The sequence below is a fragment of the Cucurbita maxima genome, unplaced genomic scaffold (genome assembly GCF_002738345.1).
Source record: "Cucurbita maxima cultivar Rimu unplaced genomic scaffold, Cmax_1.0 Cma_Scf00018, whole genome shotgun sequence".
In the NCBI taxonomy this organism is placed as follows: Eukaryota; Viridiplantae; Streptophyta; class Magnoliopsida; order Cucurbitales; family Cucurbitaceae; genus Cucurbita; species Cucurbita maxima.
In genome coordinates, this window is record NW_019272034.1 from 1,902,405 (window position 1) to 1,923,560 (window position 21,156).

Sequence of the window (21,156 nt, forward strand, 5' to 3'; positions counted from 1 at the left end):
GGGAAATACTATACATCAAATTATATCCACAAGATTAGATCCCATCCCAAAGTCATGAACTTAGGTCCAAACCAACGTATTGTACGGGGTTGCATTTTCGAATTCAAGACCACTTGCTAAATACTCACTATTTTGTCTAACATATTTGGTTTTGCTTTTAGTCCTCTTTTATTATTAAAAAAAAGAAAAAAAAAAGAAAAAAAAAGAAAGGAAAACAAGTATACATGCTAAATAGCTGTCTTTTATGTTTTAAAAAACTAAAAATAAAAAAAAGTTTGATATTATATTTGGGTTTTTTATTTTATTTTTTATTTTTTTATAATGTTAGAGATAGAAAGATGTGTTCGAGAAACATCACATCAAAGCATTAAAAAAATATAATAAAACAAGAAATAATTGGATATAAATTAAGCTGACGCCGAACACAAAGCCGCCCATTGTTATCTTCCTTCTCCCCAAATCCCAATCGCTTCCTCCGCCGCCGTCGCCACCATCAACCCACCCACGGCAATGGCTGCAGCGGCGGTGATGATACCTGCCGCCATGGCGATCATGATTCTACTGCTCAACCCAACCAGTTCCGATGCTCTTACAACTTTCAAACCACTCAACAACGACACTTCCGGTAAGTATAAACAAACTTGAAATTTACATAAAATTTGACCATAAATTATATCACGATAAAACCCCTTTTTTTTTCTTTTTTTTTTTTTGTGTTCGTGTTCAATTTGTGTGACCCAGCTGCCGGAAAGTACCTCATCGGAGACCAAGACATCGACTCAGAGTTTCTGATGGAGTCGCACATCAGCCGGATCCTAGCAGGCTCCCAAGACTTCCAAACAAGCAAAACTAACGACGCCAACAAAGCTTCTGGCGGCGGTTGCGAGCGGCCGCCGCGTTATGACAGTTGCCTCGGCCAGAAATCAAACAATCCGCCGCCGGAAAATTGTGGGACCTTCAACCGCAATAATCCCTGTTAGAAAAAGGACAATCCATAGATCACAAACCTTATGATCTCTGAACAACAATGTAATGTCTCAATTGTTTAGCTCTTTCATTTAATTTCGATTGTGTTCTTAATGTATTGCGTTTTTTTTTATATTTTTAATTTCAATAAAATGTTTTTCCAACATTTAATTCTAGTTTGTTTAAATTATATCATTATATCAATATTAATTCTAATTTTTGGGAATTTCTTCGGTAAGATAAGACGAAGCTAGAACGAGGAACATAATTTTTGTCTCGAACTCTGTGTTAGCCAATGGAGAAAATTCTCTCGGTTCGAGACATGTCTTGACTTTTAAGATTTAAATGGATATCCATAAATTAGATGTTCGAATATTTCTATTATAAAAATAATTAAATAGAATATTTTAGTTTGATGATTTATTTTATATAATAAACATGTCATATCATGACTAACAAATTAATTAAATCAATTGATGAATGATGAACAAACAAGTTGGTGAAGGGTCGTCGGTGGCTTAGATTAATTAATTATTTCTCACCTAATAAAAATAAAATATGTAAATTTGATTTATTTTGTTAATAAAATAAATCACTAAATACAACTCATAATTATCATCACTACATTTTGGGTCATTTTTACCCCAAAGTTTCTTATTTTATTGAGGACATTATTGCCTAAAAAATCCATTAATTTAGTTCATTGAGATATTATTATTATTATTATTATTATTATTATTATTATTAAAAATGAATAATTTTTTTTTTTCGTTTATACATCAAATATATGCATAGACTTATAATTAGTTCCAGTCTCTGTAACGACGGATTGATTCTTAAAAAAAATTCTAACAATCTGTAATGAAAAAATATCTTATAAGCTTTAAATATATGCATTTAAAAAATCATTTTTTTCGAACAAAACTAATTAATATTAAAAATTCGATCTAATAAATAATTTAACTGAATTTTATAAAGTTTCAATGGTATACCAAAAAATGTTGAATGCAATGTATATTTATATTTAAAATATGGACTATTTTGTCCAAATTCTAACTTTATAATTTCAAATATGCCACTCAATTATTTATTACTTCTTTATTAATTAAAAGGTTTAAAATTTTGTAAAATAAAGAGGTCTACGTTTATGTTGAAATTTAAAATTATTAGAATATTTAATTTCATTATGCAAATATTAAATAGCCGTTAGAAATTTGTCCACACTAACTTTAATTTCTTTGATTTGGGGACAAAATCGTCAATTTTTGAATTTGTTGAAATTAAGAGATGAAGACAGCACGTACCCCTCATAGTTGGAGTTTAATAGTATGATGACTTTTTAATGCTATTTTCAAAATTTTATAAATATATTTTTAATTGTGGTATTAAATATTTTATTTATATATTTTTTTAATTATTATATAAAAAGAAAGCCATTGTTTAAGATTCTGTCAATATATTATAATAATTAAATTAAAAATATTTTAAAGAAATAACCAAAAATTAATTATGAAATTAAATAAATATATGCATATATAATCCTATCGTAAGTAAAAAAAATTTACAATAAATTTACATTGGTTCAATTCAACCTAATTTAGTTTTACGGAAATTTATGAACCAATTTAACCTATAAATTTTTCGTTTAACCTCATCTAACTCAAATAAGTTTATGATCGGGTTCAAACGGTAAAAATTAAAAATATTTTTTTAATTTTTTTTTTTAATTTAAGAATATAATAGGAGAGAAAAAAAATAAAAATAGGGTTATTTTTTTTAATTTAAACAAAGTAAATGACATGGCTTGATGAGTTGTCGAAATGCTGCCTAGTCACACGTAACCTAATTTCAGATTAGTTTAAACTAAATAGATTTCCTTTTAAGGAACTTTTCTTTTCCTTTTGTAGTTGTGAATCTGCAGTGGGGTCCACTTCCAACTGGAACGACCCCAACACGTAAACTAATTTCTAATTATAACGGCGTTATCTTTCCGTTCAAGTTTCCCTCCAATTTCCCCCTCGATAAAACTACCCTTCGTCTCAATTTCTCACGATAATTTCAAATTTTCAATTTTTCCTTATGGTCATATTTTCTACCCAAAATATGCATTCAACACTTCTACTTCCACTCGGCTCGATAGTTCAAGAATGAATGAAATTTCAAAGTTTCGACAACGACTAAATATTTGTCAATAACCCTTTTAAGGATAAACTAAAGTTTTGTATGGTTACTTGCCTAGGACTGAAGATGGATCAACACTAGAGTATGCCAATATTGGTATAGAAGGCGATGATGGAAGAAGAGTATAGAGATCCGAGCGTTCTTGGCAATAAGAAGGAAGTAATAGTTAGGGTTTCGATCGGAAAGGAGAGAAAGGAAGAAGGAAGATAGATTGAGGTTTTAATTTAACGTGGAAGGTGAGGAGTATAATTCTCGTGAACAAGATGAGGAGTATAGTTCTCGTCCCAACCTATTTAATTAATGAAGAAAAATCTCTCTCCACTCTCTACCAAATTTAAAATTCTAATAAAACATATCGGAAAGGCGATATATTGACTGAATTTCTCGTCAAAATGTCACGTAAAATAAACAGAGATAAAACAAAAATAAGGAATACTATAAAAAGTCAACACTTTGACTCTCTCTCTCTCTCTCTAACGCCGTCTTTACTCTTTCTCTCTCTTATTTCGTTAATTTGTTTCCCTCCGTTTCAAACTGTTTAAAAAACCAGTAAAATTCCATTTCCGTGCGCCTCTCCCATGGCGGACGTCATCCATTTATACCGCTTCAACCTTCTCTGAGCTTCCCACAACTCCCTCTTCTTCTTCTTCTTCTTCTTCCTCTTTCTCTCTGTGATTCCATGGAGTCTGACCCTGTTTTGACGCCGAAACAGAGCAATGTCCGCCGATTAAAGTGCTCCGTTCAAAATTACGATTGGGGAATCAGAGGACACGATTCCCTCGTCGCCAGGCTCTTCGCCTTAAACTCCGGATCGTCTGTCGCTTCCCATAAACCCTACGCCGAGTTCTGGATGGGGACTCATGATTCCGGACCGTCGTTTGTAATCGCCGCCGCCGATAATGGTGGTGCAATCGACTCCGATTCCACTTCCTTGAAGTCCTGGGTTTCGGAAAACCCTAATGTCCTCGGCGATAAGGTTGCTGAGAAATGGGGGTCTGATATCCCCTTTCTGTTCAAGGTACGGCGTTGATTAATCAAACGGGTGATTGTATGCTGTTCTTCCTCATTTGGGTTTTCGTTTCTTTAGGTTCTTTCTGTGGCGAAGCCATTGTCGATTCAGGCTCATCCGGATAAGGAATTGGCGAAATTACTTCATAAGGTGGAACCTAAAGTTTATAGAGATGCGAATCACAAGCCAGAAATGGCATTGGCCATTACAGAGTTCGAGGCTCTGTGTGGATTCATCAGTGTGGAGGTAAATTATTTGCTGACAACGTCAAATCCTCCATAGATTATTAAATTTTGTTTTGTTTTGTTTTGTTTCCAGGAGCTGAAGGATGTTCTTCGTTCTGTTCCTGAGATTTTACTGATGATTCGTGATGCAGACAGAAACAGATTGTTGTTGTTAGATGATCATGCAAATAAAGAAGAGGATCTGAAGGCTGCTCTGAGGTTAGCTTTCACCCAGTTAATGTCGGCTTCCAAAATTTTGATATCCAGAGCCATATCCGACTTGAAAAGGCGACTGCATTCTGAAAGTGAGGTAGCTATGCTATGTTTTATTTGGTTTTCTTCTTCAAGTGATCTGTTCTTTATGGCTATAGAATTTAGGAACCACTGTTTATCTCTGGCAATCACTCTTCATTCTCTGTTACTGTGGCCTTGAAGAACTTGTAGTTGTGTTTGCATATGCTCTGTAATATTGTTTTCTTTGAAAAAAGATAGAGAAAGTAGAGAAACACGACTGGAAGATATTGTCCTCTTTTGAGATAGTAGATATTGTCTTCTTTGAGCTTTTCTTTCTAAGTTTCTTTGGGTTTCTTCAACCGACGTGGGATCTCACAATCCACCATCCTTGGGGGCCCAACACCCTCGCTGATACACCGCCTGATGTTTGACTCTAATATCATTTATAACCGCTCCTCACAATTCACCCTCTTTGGGGAATAACATTCTCGTTGGCACACAGCCTGATGTTTGGCTCTAACATCATTTACAACATCTCAACTCCACCACTAACAGATATTCTTCTCTTTGGGTACATTTCCAAGTGTTTGGCTTTGATATCATTTATAACAGCTCAAACCCACCACTAACAGATATTATTCTCTTTGAGCTTTCTCTCAAGGTTTTAAAACGTGTTTATTATAAAGAAGTTTCCACGCTCTTGTAAAGAATGCTCCGTTCCCCTGTACAACCAATGTGGGGTCTCACACTTCATCATGGAAGTCTAAAATCAGTTGTTTTTCTGTTGGATGATCCTTCATTCTCTCTGTATTTGCCTTGTTGTTCAAGTTTGAAGAACAATTGCCCACGGCCAGACTTTTGGAGTATAACATTTATGATTTGTTCATTTAATCTTTCTTCAGGTGAGGCAACTAACTGCCAAGGAACTTTTGGTTTTACGCCTGGAGAAGCAATATCCTGATGATGTTGGCATCATAGCAGCCTTTTTCTTAAATCATGTGAAGCTTAATCCTGGAGAAGCTCTGTACCTAGGGGCAAATGAGCCTCATGCATATATAAGCGGCGAGTGTATCGAGTGCATGGCAACATCTGATAACGTCGTCCGGGCTGGCCTAACTCCCAAGTTTCGCGATGTCCATACTCTCTGTGCCATATTTACTTACAAACAGGTGAACTTCTCCACTGAACCATTACAATCATTTCCCTAACCAAACTTCATATCAACTTCAAGCGACAATACAAGGTTCTTGGATGTTCATCCATCAACAACCGAAAAAGTTACGCTTATTTGCTTTGATCTGCAGGGCTTTCCTGAAATCCTCCAAGGAGTTCATGTGAATCAATACATAACAAAGTATGTTCCACCATTTGAGGAATTCGAGGTCGATCGATGTGTTCTTCCCAAGGGTGCATCTGTCTTATTTCCAGTGAGCCAAGGTCCTTCGATATTTCTGGTTGCTGGAGGAGAGGGGAGGATGCTGCCTCAAGATTCACTTAGAAATGATGTAATCAGCGAAGGAGACGTCCTCTTTGTACCTGCTAAAACTGGGATTAACATAACAAGTAATGTTGAGTTGCTCATTTTCAGAGCAGGAGTAAACAACAAGTTCTTTTAATACGTACACAAATGGTAAATAAAAGATTCACCTTCTTCATGCATATATTTACAAACTTTTGGAAGGAAAAGACTCATCCAGATCCTCCAACTTCATCTACCTCTAAAGCATACCCATTTTACAAATTAGCATCTACTTCACCAAGTTATACAGAACTATTCATCGAACTTCATCCAATTTAAACATATAATGTAAGAAATAATTAAAATGATTCTCTTAAAAAGTGAAGCCTATCAGAAGGCAGCAGCAATAATGGATGCAAGATCTGATTCAAGAAAGAGACCTTTTTTCAGCTAGTAATGTCTTTTCCATCATTTTCATTCCAAGGAGAGCACTAATCATCCAACCCTTTGCCAGTTTCCAAGAAATTCACTATATCTCGTCTTAGAAGCATTTGAAAAATTATCAAAATGGTAGGAAAATTCTGAATAGTGAGGATTACCTGAGCTACTTTAGTTGGCTTTTGCTTCATTCCATCAGTAATCTAGCTAGGCTTCCCGGAAGAGACATTCTGTTCATTTGGAAAGTAAGAATTTTCGAAGAAAGGAGGATTTGTGTACTTATCTTCATTTTTTCCTCTTTATGGCTTTATTACTTCTTTACACGCAAATTTTGATCATTCCCTCTCTCTTTTCAAGACAGTAGTAAATCAAACCAATCGTAGATGCTTACATTTGCCAATCAATATTAGATGACGTGTACATCCTTATCATGGACCCTACTAGCATCAGAGAATTTCAACATCAGAAAATGAGGCAGATCACAACAGCTAGCTATCTAGCAATAATCTTCATTTACTTAATTTTGAAGGAAAACGAATTACATCCACAAACAAATGGTAAATCGATTTAAATGATTCATATAAGTAGTTAAGCCTGCAAGCAAACTTTCAGAAACTCAATCATGATAGAGTTTAGACAAGACCTGCATCACTTCAAGTCCTCCAAAGCATCTGAAGAAAGGGGTTTGAATATGGAAGTCATAAACCAGTTCCCAAATATGACAGAGAGCATGCTAGAGGATTTCAATGAAACAGACTTCTCAGAAGAAAACTTCTTGGGCTACCATTTCCAGTTACCAGAAAACACAACACGGAGCTCAATTTCTGATTTTCCTCGTCTTGCCCTGTGGAAATGTCAGAATGAGTTTCCGGTGATAACTCGAAGCAGTCCACTGGTAGATATCTCTCAACAAACCATGAACAGAAAATCAAAACAAGTATTGGTAAGCTTCTCAGGAACCCCTTGTGCAGCTTTTGGCAATAACTGTAGTGTTGCTAGGAATTTGAAGGCAAGTGTCAATTCTTCATCAAATTCTGTCTTTGAGTATTTGATGTGTGTTCTTATTGGTTTCTTTGTTTACTCAGACCTTAGGAGGAAGGAAAAGAAGGAAATGTGAGAAAGAACAAGAAAAGCATGCAGAAGTAGTTCATATTAGAGCAAAAAGAGGTGAAGCTACCCATAGTCACAGCTTAGCAGAAAGGGTATATTACTGATTTATACTATCCATCTTCCTCATACAAGTCGTTTTACGGATTGATATTTCAGGTGAAATGAAAAGTCCAATACTGAAACCATTTTTCATATTTCAGGTGAGAAGGGAGAAAATCAACAACAAATTAAAATGCTTACAAAGCCTTGTTCCAGGTTGCCACAAGGTAATTTCTTTTCCTGGTCCTGTTTACCAAAACATTGAAGTCTCAAGTTCAAATCAAACTTCCATGTTATTCTGCAGACAATGGGTATGACAATGGTGTTGGATGAGACAATCACTTATGTTCATTCACTACAGAATCAGGTTGAGGTGAGGAATATGGTGCACTTTTCATAAGTATTTGTAATGTTTTCATCAAATAGCACTGATCTATTCACTTTGTTCCTGAATTCAGTTTCTCTCAATGGAGCTTGCAACTGCCTGTTCCACTTTAGGCATAAATTCTGGCATGGGAGCTACCAGAACAGCTTCGGTAATCCAACAACTTCCTGAAAGAGTATTAACTTTTGACATTTTACTTTCTAAATTAAAAATAAAACATAAATTTACTGCAAGTATGGAATTGATATTGATGCATCCTATATTAATTAGTGTTGAAATATTGACGTTTAAGCTTAAAGCATAATATTGCAGGGGACAAGATCACATGAGGAACAGGAGGAAGAGAAATAAATAAGCAAATGATAAAGAGAGCACAGTTGGTTCCACTAGAGTAAGCCCTTTTGACTGTGGGGCATTTGTTATCTATTCTCATGAATCTGCTTCCTATATTCACTTTCTTTCTAGGCAAACATGATTGGTTTCTCATAAGTCCACAAAATGCTGTAAGCAAAACTACCAGACAGTGATGTATCAATTCTACATCTGCTGCAAATTGCAATCAAATACCTAATACTGTCTATAACAGTTTCTTTGTGGGATTTTGTTATCTTGTCTGTAAATCATGTCTACTTGTTCAAAAAACCTGATGAAATAACGGAGATCCTTGCAAGACTGTGATTCTTTCAACATTGCACAGTTACAGTTATCTCTTGTTCTAAGCCAAATAGCTTAAGGCTCTTTGAAGTTCAAATGAAAGATATAGCAAATGCTCCAAACATCTCACGATAACACACACTCAATCTAGATGAATACAAATAACAAAAGAGAGAAAAGCATCTTAGACATTGCATACAAATAACAGAAGAGAGAAAAGCATCTTAGACATTGCAGATTTCATGAGAGACGTCTCCTATAGTATGTCCAAATCATAGGATCTGGACCAATTCCCGATACTCTCTAAAATCCAAAATCCCTCAAAGCGTAATACATTATGACACCTCCCAATGGCTCTTCTCCATCACGTAAGGAGGATAAGAAGTAGTGTTTAAAGGGCAACCACCAGCTAGGACGAACAGAGAAACAAATTATGGAATACCCCACATATTAATTGAACAAGAACAAAAGAAAACAGACAGAAATAATAAGGGGGCTAACCGAATTGGCCCTACGTACAAACGATAAGCAAAAGATCCCAAGGCCATGGCCGATTAAAGAGAATAAAACTGTGGGGAATAGTCATTGGGGCATTTCAGCGAATACCTTGCATACATGGAAGTGGGGTTTCGTGGGGCTTGCCATGGTTACATGTGACGAAGCAAATCAAACTCAAATAGTTTTTATGATTGAGCTAGAGCAGTGACATTAAAAAAAAAAAACTTTAAAAAATCAATGAAAAAAAAAAACTAGCCAAACTCGTTACAGTCTAAACTTACACCTCAAACACAGAGTTACACGAACTTCATTCATTCCAACCATACACTCCAAACGTGGACTTCAAGAACCCGAGTTTTCAATTTCGACCCATCAAATTCATGGATTTCAAAATTTCAAATTATCCTACCAACCAAATGACCTCGTATTATTGTCTCATTCACACGTGATGTGTGATTCAAGATCGGATGCAACAATATAAGTACTTCTTGCATGATCCTTTTTTCTCTTTCAATCCCTTTATTTTCCTGTCTTGTTTGAGGCACGCTCCAACGAACTAGGTTATTCTACCTGAAAATCAAGGAAGGGAACAATATCACGCAACCTCATCAAATAATAATTGCTTAAAATAATTATGAAAAACTTAAAATAGGCCATAAATGACAATAATAATTTTTAAATTAAATTACAATAATTATATAAATATTGATTTATTAAGATTTTTTACCATTTTTTTATTAAAGTTATACTGAAAAAATTAAAAAAAAAAAAAAAATACCTATTTTTTAAAAAAAGAACAATAAATTGGTAAAAAAAAATATCGGGTTCAATTTCCACATAATAAATAAATAGAAAATTTTAGAGAAATAATAAAATAGACAGCTGGATGGACACAGTAGACATGTCTAGGTCGCGGCGAATTGAGTTATTTGCAGGCGTTCTTTCGGAAATGTGGAGCTTTTTCAGGTCCACAATCTTTTGAACTCGTCAAGCACGTGATATAAAACAGACAAATACGTTTTAGAGAAAGCAGTCCGCAAAAAATTCCATGGCGGAAATGCATCCCTCCGTCAACGTCCTCCACCTCTGCACGGTGCCTCTGCCCCATGGCTCCCTCCTCCCCTTCTCTCTTCCGCTCACCTTCTTCGATATCCTCTGGCTCCGCTTCCCTCCAGTCCAACGCATCTTTTTCTACAAATCTTCCGCGCCCTTCGACGTCGTCGTTTCCACTCTAAAAAACTCCCTCTCTGCCGCTTTGCAACACTACCCTCCCCTCGCTGGCGCTGTCGTTTGGCCGGAAAACTCTCCCAAACCCGCCGTCCAGACCGTCCTCGGCGACGGCATTTTGTTAACCCTCGCCAAATCCGATTCCAAATTCTCCCATCTCGTCAGCGACGAGTTGCGCGAGGCGGCGGAGTTTCATACTCTGGTGCCGAGGCTTCCCGCGGCAGATGACCGGGCGGCAGTGATGGCGCTACAGGTGACTTCGTTTGGGACCGAGGGATTTTGCATCGGAATTACTTCCCATCACGCGATTCTGGACGGGAGGACGTCGACGTCGTTCGTGAAATTATGGGCTCGTCTCTGTAAAAATTTGGTTGCCGGCGGTGAGTCAGCGAAGCCGGGTAGTACGGCATCTGAAACGATGCCGTTTTATGACCGGAGCGTGATCGTCGACCCAAAGGGCCTCGAGGGCATTTTCTTGAGAGATTGGTTGGCCCATGGAGGGTCCGACAACAAAAGCTTGAAATTCTGGCCGCCGTCAATTCAACAGGATTTGTTCCGAGGTATTTTAAACTAAATAAATAATAATAAATAATTTTAAACTTTGAAATTCTATAAGAAACGTTTATAATTTATTTTTATTAATTGAAAATTTTGAAATGCATTAAAAATATATATATGAGTGTGTGTGACATAAACAATATATAAAACTTTATTATATAAAACAATATATTTTGAGTTAAATAAATAATAATTATGTTATTATATTTTAATTAATGGGAATGTTGTAATGTAATTTTTTTTATTGAAAGGCACATTCAAGTTCAATCCCCAAAATATCCAAAAACTCAAGCAATTGGTACTGAACCGCTGGAATCCGGTTCATCCGCCGCCGGTCCACATCTCCACCTTCACGGTGGCGATGGCGTACACATGGGTCTGTACTGCCGTGGCCGATGGCTCACCCCACGATGGGGAGATATCCTTCGGATTGTCGGTGGACGCACGGCGGTGGTTAGACCCACCAGTGCCGGCGAACTACTTCGGGAACTGTCTGGTCGGCAGGACCACCGACCAAGAAAAAGCCAAGTTGGTGGGGGAAAACGGTCTGGTCACGGCGGTGGAGGGCATATCAAAGGCGATTAAAAGCTTGGAAGAGAACGGAGCTCTGGACGGCGCCGAACAGTGGGTTTCGATGTTAACACAGGTTGCTGGGAGCAATCGGAAGATGCTTACCACCGCCGGATCGCCGAGATTTGAGCTGTACAGCGTGGACTTCGGGTGGGGGACGCCAGCAAAGGTGGAAGTTGTGTCGATCGATGGAACCGGAGCCGTTTCTGTCTGCGACGGCCGAGACGGCGGAGTGGAACTAGGGTGGGTAGCGAAGAAAGATGTTATGGAGGCTTTTGCTGCGGCTTTTGCAAAGGGCCTTAAAGAGCTTTAAAGCTGGCGGTAAATAAGGAATATATATATGGTTCAATAAGTTAAGATAGCGTAACATTTCTCGATGTGGGATGTTTGAATCTTCATCATGCTCAAAGTAAAAATTTTGTTTTGTTTTGTTTTTATTCATGATATGTGTCTCGATCGAGCCTCATAAATTACAATGCAACAGAAAGCAATGGATAAAAAATCAACTCCGTGTTGGTTCTAATATTTGTTTGAGATTTGAATCACTTCACAACCAAAATTAATAATGTAAAGTTTGAATGATTTTAAACCTGCAATGTAAACTTATCATTCTACTGCTTCCTTAAGTGAGTTCTATCTATTTTTGCCATGCATCGGGTGCAATGAGAAATCTCGATGTTTTGTACATATATATTTATATGTACAAAATCTTAGGCTATTCGAAAAATTTGGCACAATGGATATATAAAGCTGGGAATAGTCCGTAGTCAGGGACAATACAGCTTAAAATTTTGGATGCCTTAGTTTTCTACTTGATTTTATTACCTGCTCCACAGAACTTGAATGGTTATAACATGGCATGTAGTTAAGGTTTTATGACAATTTATTTGCGGGAAGGGGCTATAATGAATTGGGGAAGTGATGAAATCACTTAAGTCTCTACGTGATGCTTCCAATTTTGTTAATGAGGACAATCAGAGTTTAGTATGTAAGTTCTGGCAATCATTGATGTACAAACTGTTGGCAAAGTAATTCTTATAGTTCTATTGATTCAATAGGATGCTGCTATTTTATGCTATCTTAAGCTAAGCTAAGCGGGTTGGTTTATCCACCTCCTAATATGAAATTGTATCCATCTTTGCAGACATACACCGTTGCAGATAATCCACATGGTTGGAAATTTCTTTCGGATATGGTCGATCTATTCCATGTATCGATATTTTTCTCAGACTGGAGCTTCCGTTGTACTTTTTCTGTTTTGTTGTTTGGCCCCAGCAGCCATCATATTCTTGAGTTTGCAAAAACCTTGGAGGGGAAAGCCCCTATCAAATACTCAGGTGAAGCGGAACATTTAGCTGTAAGAGCCAAATGTTTACAGCTTCCTCATATTATTTCATCAGTTTCTTATTACATCTAACTTGCTCTTTTAGGTAGTTCCTTCTGTGATAAATGGTGGCATAACAGCCTTGTACTCTATCTTGTGGGGAAAGGGTCTTAAAACCTGTGGACCTCTGAGGTGGGTTACCTTTGATTATGTATACCCCTTGCTCTTTCTTCTTGGCTCTGACTCTAACGATCAGACAGAACAGGACCAGACAGAACTAGTGTTGGGTTTGAAGGAAATGGCAATTCCCATCTTCGCTGGAATTTTATCAGCTTTGAGAAGGGTCATTCCTTTTGACATCTAAGTTAGCATTCTGATATGTGATTATTTTTCAATGCACCCTCAGAACCAACTTAAAAGACGACTTCATGCTATAACAATGGCTTCTACGACTTGTTTTCTCTTTCCTTTAGCTATGTGGGACATGATAATTGTAAGATTCAGCAATATTTCATGAATGTTCTTTCTAAGTCCTGAATTAGCTGCATGATTTTTCTTTATTTTCATAACTTCAGGGATCAAGTTTGTCATCACTTCCAACTTGATTTATGTATGTTCATATCACGCTTAGGTATATTTTGTTTTCATGTTCTATAACTTAAATTATTGCATCATATTTCAAACTTGAGAAATGATATCTCATTGATCTCAACATCATCACCCCTTAAAACAATTTGGTGTCTGCAGTAATCAGAAGATGGTGGCTCATTGTTACAACTGTTATTAGGCGGAAAATTTTGTCATGCAACTGGACCCATTGGCCTCAAGCAGCCCCATTTCTTCTGGAGACTGTATCCTTAGCCTCAAATTTATGTGTTTTTATCGCTAATTTGTACTTCAAAATGATCTGATCTGAGAGCAATCATAATTTTCATATGGTGCAATTTCTTTGTAATTATTGTTTAAGAAAATTCTTTTTGCTGCTTTGTGCACCATTTCTGATTTCCTTACTGATTCCTTCAGTCCCATTTTCATGGCTTTTCATGTCACGTCTCAGTTCCACTCTCATCTTTGCACGCAAGAAAGAGCTATGTAAACGGAAATCTCTATTTCTTCTGTTTTCTTCTATCGATAAGAAAAGGTTATGCTAAACTCTATAAGCATTCTATAGTAATTACATTTAACACTTGATTGATATTAATAGGTACGAGTGATTTTAATCATCTGCAATTGTTATGAATGATTAGATTGTTCGTACCTTCTAAACTGACAAAACGAAATTGATTAAGTTGTATCTCATCTTATTAATCTTGTCTTAGTTATTCGGTCGTTAATGCTATTGTTGAATTATTATGAAAAGTTAGTCCTGCTTGGTTAGAATCTAAACGGTTTAGGGTTTAGGGTTTTTTTTTTTAGGGTTTTTTTTTTAATTTTTTTTTATCGTGTCTTGCTTTATCTAACTAATTATAATAATTTATTGTACTGTAGTTTAAAGTTTAAATGTAACGGTTCAAAAGAAATATATAGATTTTTTTTTGTTAATGTAAAGCACAATTTATGTGTCAATAACCAAATTAAAATATAAATAAATAATTAATCTATAATTGTAAATGTAACGATTTGCTTCTCGAGGGGTTGCCCTTATTGACGCCGAATAAGGAAAAAAATGCGTAAAATTTAAAACATTTAAACGTGTGCATGCATGTTGAAAATTCAAATAAAATAATAATGAGAAGTTCATTTATATAAAACAAAAGATGGATGGAGATAGCCAAAATACACTAGAACCAGTCTAATTGGATCTGATCAGTTAGACCAAACCAAATTGGGTTAGGTTAGACTAGGACGACCTTCTTCTTCCTAGATTGTCTTGTATGCTTTACCACTTGTATCTCTTATCTCGAGCTTTAGATGAACTTACTTTCTTCAATAAAGTTGTGGTACAGTTACATTTATGGACACCAAACGTCTCTCTCCTTGCTTCTTTTGTCGCTCGTATCTTGTTCTAGGGTTTAGATGAATCTGTTTCTTTCAACAAGATTGTTGTACTCCTGAAGTGGAATCCATAGACACCAAAATCACAAGGAGCTTGCCTAAACCCCTAAAATTAAGACTCCAAGTTTGGAGGATACATGCTAGCTAAAACGCTACAAATTTGCTCGAACCAAAAATCCATCTCTTTTTGTCTTTTTTTTTTAATTTTTTTTTTCATTTACTTATTTACATATTATTATTATTATTATTATTAGGAACTATAGTAAATTAGCTAGTTTAAATATAAATTCGTATAATTTACTTAAAAAATAAACATATTTCACTTAACCCTAAACAAAAAGAAAATGGTAAAATTTAAAATGGCTGTAATTAATTGTATTCTCCAACTACTCTAAGCCAGCTATTTTCGGTAAAAAGAAGAAAAAAAAAAAAAAAAAGACAAAAAGACAAAAAACACCTCTCAACGGCGTCGTTTCGACCGGTCGTCGCCCGTTTACTCTCGCAGTATATAGGAAACCCACCAACACCGTAGCGACTTTCTCCCCTCCGGTGGCTCAAAGCTCCAGCTTTCCTCATCTTTCTTTGGGGTTCCTTCAGGTTAATCTCTTTATCCCTTTTATCACTCTAATCTGTTCTTCGTCTATTTTTATCATATCCAGATCGAAATTTCTTTGAATTCTTCGAGTTTTAGCTGATGAATTTTCGGTTTCTATTCCCTTGGCTGCTGTGTGCCTTTCCTATTTTTGGTCCACCCTTCCTTCGTTTTTCCCGGATCTGGACGCTTCTTAGCAATCCATACCCCCAATTCTATATATCCGATGCTTTGATCTTTGTTTTGTGTTCGTCCTCGTTACGGAAAGGAAAGATCAACTCGCGTTTAGCTTGATTCTGAAAAGAGGTTGTCCGATCTTGTTCTATGTCTAGATCTCAGATCTGTTTCTGGTTGGGCAAATTTTACCTGAAATGTTATGGCACTTGATTTTATTTTGAATTAGAGATATTTGGATCTGTTGCTTGGCTATACGATCTGCTACCCTTTGGTATAATTAGGGTATTTTGAGGTTGGATAGATTTAAGTTATTGTTTGTGGTTGGTGATTTATGCAGGCGTTTCTTCTGTGGATCTGCCAGTTTGAAAGATGAATCAATTCATTTTTCAGCAGAACACCTTTTATTCATGTGAAGAGACAAGGGGGTATGCCTCTATCTCTGATCTGAAGAACCCTGTTGTGTGTCCCAAGCCCAGGCGGCTTGCAATTCTTGCTAACAATCACATTAAACACCCCTTGAAATGGCACCAAGCTGAGGCTTGTGATTCAAAAGCTGGGGCAGACCTTCTAGACATCATTTTAAACAAGGTTAGCTCTCACTCCCCTGATTCAACTTGAGTTCTTTACATGATCTACTAATGAATGTCATTATAATGTGATTTGAATGTCGATAGGGGTCGGAACAATCTAGCATCAATGTGGCGTCATCACCTCCGTTTTATTGCGGGTCTCCGCCGAGCAGGGCTTCCAATCCATTAATCCAGGATGCGCGGTTTAGAGATGAGAAACTCAGTAGTCCTATGCCAGTATTGGCTGCAGCAGCATATTCCCCATTGAGTCTCTCATCGCCATCATCGGCGGGGTCACACAAAGGGGGAGGAGGAGGGTGTGCGAGAATGACGTTCGGTCTTAAACCGGCTGCGGTTAGAGTAGAAGGATTTGATTGCCTGAGTAGGGACCGGCAGAATTCAAGGATCCCTGCAGTTGCTTGAAAACCAACCTCCATGAATGGAAGTGTAAATAGAGAATGGAGAGTGGCAACAGAGTTTTCAACCACAGGCAAGACAACACTACTTTTGTAACAAGCAGAGGAAACAATATTTCACGATAGAGATGCATGAGAATTTGAGATCATCCACATCTCCTAAGTGTAGTGTAAATGTAACAAAATGTTGTTCTGTTCTTGGTGATCATCCAAATTTGATTTTTTTTCTTTTTTTCTTTTGGTTTCTTTAAGGTAGCTTTGTGGGACAAACAAACCTTATGTTGTAGAGAAAAGGTTTGGTTGGATCTATGAGTTAATGTATAGAGTTTTTTTTTTTTTTTTTTTTTTTTTTTTTTTTTTTTTTTTTTTTTTTTTTTTTTTTTTTTTTTTTTTTTTTTTTTTTNTTTTTTTTTTTTTTTTTTTGGATTTTGGATTTTGGATTATTTGCCATGTAAATGTTTATGGTCATTATTTATCCTATCACCTCTTTATTGAGCATGTGTCTGCCTTGGGGATCGGGATGGATAGGTGTTGTGTGTCTATCTTTTTGTCTTTGTACATGGGGTCGGGGTCACTGCCCGCTGTTAGGTTGTGACATTCTTCATTGCTAAAACTAATTTGTTCTCTCGTTGAGGAGAACGAAGTATTTCTTACCTCCTCCTCTCTCTCTCTCTCTCTCTCGAGATTGATGTATATACATCATGGACAAAGTAGATAATATATTTATATTGTCAGGCTATTGATCATAAAAGGCGGCTGGCCAATAAAATTCATTTGGTCCACATTTTTTTTCCTACTTTTTTCTCAAAATAAATATAGTGCCACGTGGAAAGTTCCATTATCATTAGTGGTACCATGAAAATAAACTTTGGGCTACAGACTTCCAAGTGTTTGATAAATCAGAAGCCCAATAACTATTGAGGCCCAACAATGTTAATTAAGGCCCAATCCTATACTATCTCTTGAATTAACAATATCAGTAAAGATTGTATATATATATATATATATGAATATAGAATTTCTTATTTTAGTTTTATATTTTATTTGCTTTTTAAATATGAAATGTACATTAAAATTATTTGAGATTTCTACATAATTAATAATTGGTAATTGAATGAAAAAAAATAATAAATAAATAAAAAAAAAAAGAAGATTAGGCAAAGGTAGGTGAGAGAAAAATATAAATGCGAAATTGGTTGGAGAAAATAGTTGGATTAGGGGTAAGGAGGCGCCCATAGTCACAACAAAACCAGAAACCGGTAACCAGAAATGGGATTCAAAATTCCGGATTTCCCAAAAACCAGGAGCCCCATTAACGTGACGGTTTGCCACGACATTCTGGGAGCGTAAACTTCACGCGCTCTTCGTACACCGTTCTAGAAACATTCCCTGCATGAACGGCACATCTCTCTCTTCTTCTTCCATTTTCTGCCACGTGTCCTTCTTTTTCCTGCTCCATGCACCACTTGCTAATTTCAGCAAAAAACCAGATGGAAATTATTATTATTATTTTTTTTTTGTGGATTTAAAATTCCAATTGTCCACTGTTTTCATTTTTTTAAGATAATATTTATACTTATTTATTTATTTGAGTTGAAATATGTATATTTATTTAATTGTTTTGCGTTTAAAATAAAATAAAATCCATCTGCATTAAATACCCTTCAAAATGAGACGCTTATGGACAAATAAAGAAAGATCTACAAAAAGTAAATAACTCGAATGATTTTATTAATTATTTTTGTCTGTTTCCTGACCAATTTCTAATTCCAAAGCCATTACTTTTATATTTTCTTGCATTTATTTTAGTTTATTAAGTAAATGTAAGATGCCTAAAGTATTTTTATGATTTTTTTTTTTAATGTTCTTGCATAATTACAACGTGTTTCTGTCACATTCCAAGTTTAAAATACTTGGAATTTAAAATTACATTTATTTAAAAGCATACCAAGTTTAAAATAAAAATATTTGAAATTCAATTACCAATGGTAGCAAATTATTATGAACAAAGAATAAAGCAAATAAAAAAGGGGAAAAAAATATCCAGGTTTATTAATAAATACAATTTAAGATCTGAAAAAGAAAGATTCCCTCTGAAATAAAAGTCGGAGGAGGGTGTGTTCACGTGAGCGCCACAATTAGCTAATCCAAATCAAAAGCTAAGAGAAATTATGATAATTATTTGAGGATAAATCCCAAATTAATTCAAATTAGAAAAAGCAGCACGCCTCTTTTATTTTATTTATTTTTAAATTAAAAAATAAAATTAAATTTGAAAACCGTTGGCTACGGGGTTTTTGTTGAGCGCCCACAGTCCTGAAAAAAACCGGCTACTGGTTTTGCTTCAAAAACCACTTTTCTCCAATCTTCCTGAAAACCGGGAGATTTTTTTATTTTATTTTATTTTATTTTATTTTTTAAAATTTAAATACAGGGGCGCTGTGTGGGGCCCGGTTTATTCCACGTTATGTGGCAATTCGACCATATTTTTGACATCCTGAAAGTATTCCCCACGCGCCTATATCTGCTTTTCGGATTTTCCTTTTTTCTTTTTTTTTTTTTGCATTATTTCCACGTTTCAGCTTCAAGAAAAATAGTTCTTAAATTACGACTTTACCCTCGTAAGGTCCATCGGAGAGGCAGTTTTTGTCCCTTTGTTTTGGTCGGATCTTGTTGAAGTTTTGAGTTGATTAATTGAAACGTATATATAATTTTTAACTATATTGATAAAAGGAAATTGGATAAAGCGAGTGGTCTCACGTAGAGGAAAAGCGCGTGGGGAAAGAAAAGGAGGTATATTTTATGTGAAGGTGAACGGATTTGGCTGCTGGTAGGTAGAGCAGGTCATGGAAAAGTGGGTTCAAAATGGAAGCTCCCGGAGTATGGAAACCAGTCTTTTTAAAAGTCTTTTTTTTTTTTTTTTTTTTAATTTTTAAAATAATTATATATTAATCTAAATCTGCGTGCCCCAGTTTTCCCTGAAAGCCCCACCGGCTCGCAGATTAATATTAGTTTCCCTCTTAAATATCCTCCGGGACTTTTCTTCAATCCTCAGAACTATTTCCACCTTATCTTCTTCCTCACTTCTCCCTCTATTCATTCTTCGGATTTTATGATTTCCTTCTGTCATTGCGGTTGCTAAAAATGCGGATGAGTTGTAATGGTTGCAGAGTTCTTCGCAAAGGTTGTAGTGAAAATTGCAGTATTCGACCTTGTTTGCAGTGGATCAAGAGTCCTGAATCTCAGGCTAACGCTACTGTTTTTCTTGCTAAGTTTTACGGCCGTGCTGGACTCATGAATCTTATCAACGCTGGTCCTGAGCATCTACGGCCTGGTGAGTTCTGTTTCTTGAATTTTGTTGGTTGATGGTTGCTGATTTTGTGCATTTTGATTGAAATTTGTGTTCGGTTCGATTTTGTAGCGATCTTTAGATCTCTTCTCTATGAGGCTTGTGGACGGATTGTGAATCCGATTTACGGATCGGTTGGATTGTTGTGGTCTAGTAATTGGCATCTCTGTCAGGCGGCTGTTGAGGCGGTGCTTAAAGGCGCTCCGATTATTCCGATTAATTTTGAGGCGGCCGCGACTGGCGATGGGCCGCCGTTGAAGGCTTACGACATTCGTCATATTTCGAAGGATGAAAACTCCGCCGCCTCCAACGATGGTGGAGCGAACCGGCGAGTCAGGACTCGGTGCCGTTTTAAGCGATCGGCCGTGAAGGATAAAGAGAGTACTGGAATCGTATCTGCCGTAGCGGAGTCGACTCGGCGACTGTTCACCTCGACAGAGATTAACCGTTCGTCGAGCGGCGAGTCGTCGCTGAGTCACCAATCAGACTCGCCGCATCTCGAACATGAGAGCAAAGAAACCGAGAGCATGATCTCGGTGGAGACGGCGGATGTTTCTCCTCTTTCGCCGTCGTCAGCTTTTTTCAGATCGGGATCCAGTCACGTACAAAGGAAGTTCACCAACCACGACGGCGGCAGGATGACAATTCCGGAAAGCGAATTAGCTCTAGAACTTACCCTGGGGATGGAGCCGGTATCACGTGCCCAACACGTGGTTCCAATGAAGAAGCGAAAGATAGAGGCCGACGGTGGGTTGAGGCCCAATAAGGAAACGTGCAATACGGTTTTGGGCCTGGATTTTGCAGCCGGAAACTAGGCCTGATAATGAGCCCACATATTGAAAAAAAACATAAAAACAAAACAAAAAAGCGAATAAGCGAATAAAAGAGGACAATTTTGACGGCGGGAATTGACTATCTGCGGTGGCATAGAAGAGATCTCGACCATTTGTTTGTTTGTGTTTTTATATTTTTTTTTTGGTTTTGTTGAATTACTGTTTTGACCCTATCTCTTTCCCCTTTTGTAATGAGACGCGATGTGTATAAGAAAAGGAATATATATACGTGGTCGCAATGTGTATATTTAAATGTAAGTCTTGTAAAAATGCAACAGGAGGCGAAAAGGTTCTTAGTTCTTGATTATTGATCTTTAATCTCCCTTTTTTTTTTTTTTTTTTTTTTTTT

At 36.5% G+C, this 21,156-nt stretch overlaps 7 protein-coding genes and 1 long non-coding RNA gene across 12 annotated transcripts; all 8 read left to right on the forward strand.

Moving 5' to 3' along the window:
• Nucleotides 1-423: 423 nt before the first annotated feature.
• On the forward strand, nucleotides 424-1,142 carry LOC111492854. Its single transcript, XM_023142337.1, has 2 exons — nucleotides 424-625; nucleotides 742-1,142. The coding sequence occupies exons 1-2, from the start codon at nucleotides 511-513 to the stop codon at nucleotides 978-980; spliced, it is 354 nt and encodes a 117-aa protein (XP_022998105.1). The 5' UTR covers nucleotides 424-510; the 3' UTR covers nucleotides 981-1,142.
• Nucleotides 1,143-3,287: 2,145 nt separating this feature from the next.
• On the forward strand, nucleotides 3,288-6,382 carry LOC111492565 (mannose-6-phosphate isomerase 1-like). 2 transcript variants are annotated; one of them, XM_023141900.1, is made up of 6 exons: nucleotides 3,289-4,165; nucleotides 4,235-4,402; nucleotides 4,475-4,690; nucleotides 5,517-5,783; nucleotides 5,919-6,155; nucleotides 6,292-6,382. In XM_023141900.1, the coding sequence occupies exons 1-6, from the start codon at nucleotides 3,827-3,829 to the stop codon at nucleotides 6,334-6,336; spliced, it is 1,272 nt and encodes a 423-aa protein (XP_022997668.1). In that variant the 5' UTR covers nucleotides 3,289-3,826; the 3' UTR covers nucleotides 6,337-6,382. The 2 variants fall into 2 exon arrangements, with proteins under 2 accessions (XP_022997667.1, XP_022997668.1); XM_023141899.1 differs by lacking the exon at nucleotides 6,292-6,382 and having other exon boundaries at nucleotides 3,288-4,165; nucleotides 5,919-6,254.
• Nucleotides 6,383-6,988: 606 nt separating this feature from the next.
• On the forward strand, nucleotides 6,989-8,652 carry LOC111492567 (transcription factor bHLH75-like). Of its 3 annotated transcripts, none has more exons than XM_023141907.1 (6): nucleotides 6,989-7,520; nucleotides 7,597-7,713; nucleotides 7,822-7,887; nucleotides 7,965-8,033; nucleotides 8,119-8,196; nucleotides 8,345-8,652. In XM_023141907.1, the coding sequence occupies exons 1-6, from the start codon at nucleotides 7,134-7,136 to the stop codon at nucleotides 8,372-8,374; spliced, it is 747 nt and encodes a 248-aa protein (XP_022997675.1). In that variant the 5' UTR covers nucleotides 6,989-7,133; the 3' UTR covers nucleotides 8,375-8,652. The 3 variants fall into 3 exon arrangements, with proteins under 3 accessions (XP_022997675.1, XP_022997673.1, XP_022997674.1); XM_023141905.1 differs by having other exon boundaries at nucleotides 6,990-7,520; nucleotides 8,355-8,652; XM_023141906.1 differs by having other exon boundaries at nucleotides 6,992-7,520; nucleotides 8,358-8,652.
• Nucleotides 8,653-10,164: 1,512 nt separating this feature from the next.
• On the forward strand, nucleotides 10,165-12,029 carry LOC111492563 (phenolic glucoside malonyltransferase 1-like). The gene is made up of 2 exons (XM_023141898.1): nucleotides 10,165-10,984; nucleotides 11,234-12,029. Exons 1-2 carry the CDS (start codon nucleotides 10,246-10,248, stop codon nucleotides 11,863-11,865), a joined length of 1,371 nt encoding a protein of 456 aa, XP_022997666.1. The 5' UTR covers nucleotides 10,165-10,245; the 3' UTR covers nucleotides 11,866-12,029.
• Nucleotides 12,030-12,664: 635 nt separating this feature from the next.
• On the forward strand, nucleotides 12,665-13,240 carry LOC111493223. Its single transcript, XM_023142868.1, has 2 exons — nucleotides 12,665-12,909; nucleotides 12,983-13,240. Exons 1-2 carry the CDS (start codon nucleotides 12,673-12,675, stop codon nucleotides 13,238-13,240), a joined length of 495 nt encoding a protein of 164 aa, XP_022998636.1. The 5' UTR covers nucleotides 12,665-12,672.
• Nucleotides 13,241-13,282: 42 nt separating this feature from the next.
• On the forward strand, nucleotides 13,283-13,859 carry LOC111492570. The gene is made up of 3 exons (XR_002719902.1): nucleotides 13,283-13,369; nucleotides 13,452-13,486; nucleotides 13,624-13,859. It is a non-coding gene; the product is annotated as an uncharacterized LOC111492570 (long non-coding RNA).
• A 1,455-nt stretch (nucleotides 13,860-15,314) lies between these two features.
• LOC111492569 lies at nucleotides 15,315-16,636 on the forward strand. The gene is made up of 3 exons (XM_023141909.1): nucleotides 15,315-15,468; nucleotides 15,978-16,228; nucleotides 16,315-16,636. Exons 2-3 carry the CDS (start codon nucleotides 16,010-16,012, stop codon nucleotides 16,630-16,632), a joined length of 537 nt encoding a protein of 178 aa, XP_022997677.1. The 5' UTR covers nucleotides 15,315-15,468; nucleotides 15,978-16,009; the 3' UTR covers nucleotides 16,633-16,636.
• A 2,957-nt stretch (nucleotides 16,637-19,593) lies between these two features.
• On the forward strand, nucleotides 19,594-21,116 carry LOC111492566 (LOB domain-containing protein 41-like). 2 transcript variants are annotated; one of them, XM_023141904.1, is made up of 3 exons: nucleotides 19,594-19,959; nucleotides 20,047-20,818; nucleotides 20,856-21,116. In XM_023141904.1, exons 1-2 carry the CDS (start codon nucleotides 19,770-19,772, stop codon nucleotides 20,787-20,789), a joined length of 933 nt encoding a protein of 310 aa, XP_022997672.1. In that variant the 5' UTR covers nucleotides 19,594-19,769; the 3' UTR covers nucleotides 20,790-20,818; nucleotides 20,856-21,116. The 2 variants fall into 2 exon arrangements, with proteins under 2 accessions (XP_022997672.1, XP_022997669.1); XM_023141901.1 differs by having other exon boundaries at nucleotides 19,595-19,959; nucleotides 20,047-21,116.
• The last annotated feature ends 40 nt before the right edge of the window (nucleotides 21,117-21,156 follow it).

Excerpts from the sequence above, each read along its gene's own strand:
- LOC111492565 (XM_023141899.1), top strand. The coding sequence starts at position 3,827 with ATGGAGTCTGACCCTGTTTTGACGCCGAAACAGAGCAATGTCCGCCGA. Across the intron at positions 4,166-4,234 it reads ATATCCCCTTTCTGTTCAAG|GTTCTTTCTGTGGCGAAGCC; the intron begins GTACGGCGTTGA and ends TCGTTTCTTTAG. Across the intron at positions 4,691-5,516 it reads GACTGCATTCTGAAAGTGAG|GTGAGGCAACTAACTGCCAA; the intron begins GTAGCTATGCTA and ends ATCTTTCTTCAG.
- LOC111492567 (XM_023141905.1), top strand. The coding sequence starts at position 7,134 with ATGATAGAGTTTAGACAAGACCTGCATCACTTCAAGTCCTCCAAAGCA. Across the intron at positions 7,521-7,596 it reads GTGTTGCTAGGAATTTGAAG|ACCTTAGGAGGAAGGAAAAG; the intron begins GCAAGTGTCAAT and ends TTGTTTACTCAG. Across the intron at positions 7,714-7,821 it reads GTCACAGCTTAGCAGAAAGG|GTGAGAAGGGAGAAAATCAA; the intron begins GTATATTACTGA and ends TTCATATTTCAG.
- LOC111492566 (XM_023141904.1), top strand. The coding sequence starts at position 19,770 with ATGCGGATGAGTTGTAATGGTTGCAGAGTTCTTCGCAAAGGTTGTAGT. Across the intron at positions 19,960-20,046 it reads TCCTGAGCATCTACGGCCTG|CGATCTTTAGATCTCTTCTC; the intron begins GTGAGTTCTGTT and ends TCGATTTTGTAG.
- LOC111492569 (XM_023141909.1), top strand. The coding sequence starts at position 16,010 with ATGAATCAATTCATTTTTCAGCAGAACACCTTTTATTCATGTGAAGAG. Across the intron at positions 16,229-16,314 it reads TAGACATCATTTTAAACAAG|GGGTCGGAACAATCTAGCAT; the intron begins GTTAGCTCTCAC and ends GAATGTCGATAG.
- LOC111492563 (XM_023141898.1), top strand. The coding sequence starts at position 10,246 with ATGGCGGAAATGCATCCCTCCGTCAACGTCCTCCACCTCTGCACGGTG. Across the intron at positions 10,985-11,233 it reads TCAACAGGATTTGTTCCGAG|GCACATTCAAGTTCAATCCC; the intron begins GTATTTTAAACT and ends TTTTATTGAAAG.
- LOC111492854 (XM_023142337.1), top strand. The coding sequence starts at position 511 with ATGGCTGCAGCGGCGGTGATGATACCTGCCGCCATGGCGATCATGATT. Across the intron at positions 626-741 it reads ACTCAACAACGACACTTCCG|CTGCCGGAAAGTACCTCATC; the intron begins GTAAGTATAAAC and ends TGTGTGACCCAG.
- LOC111493223 (XM_023142868.1), top strand. The coding sequence starts at position 12,673 with ATGAAATTGTATCCATCTTTGCAGACATACACCGTTGCAGATAATCCA. Across the intron at positions 12,910-12,982 it reads GTGAAGCGGAACATTTAGCT|GTAGTTCCTTCTGTGATAAA; the intron begins GTAAGAGCCAAA and ends TTGCTCTTTTAG.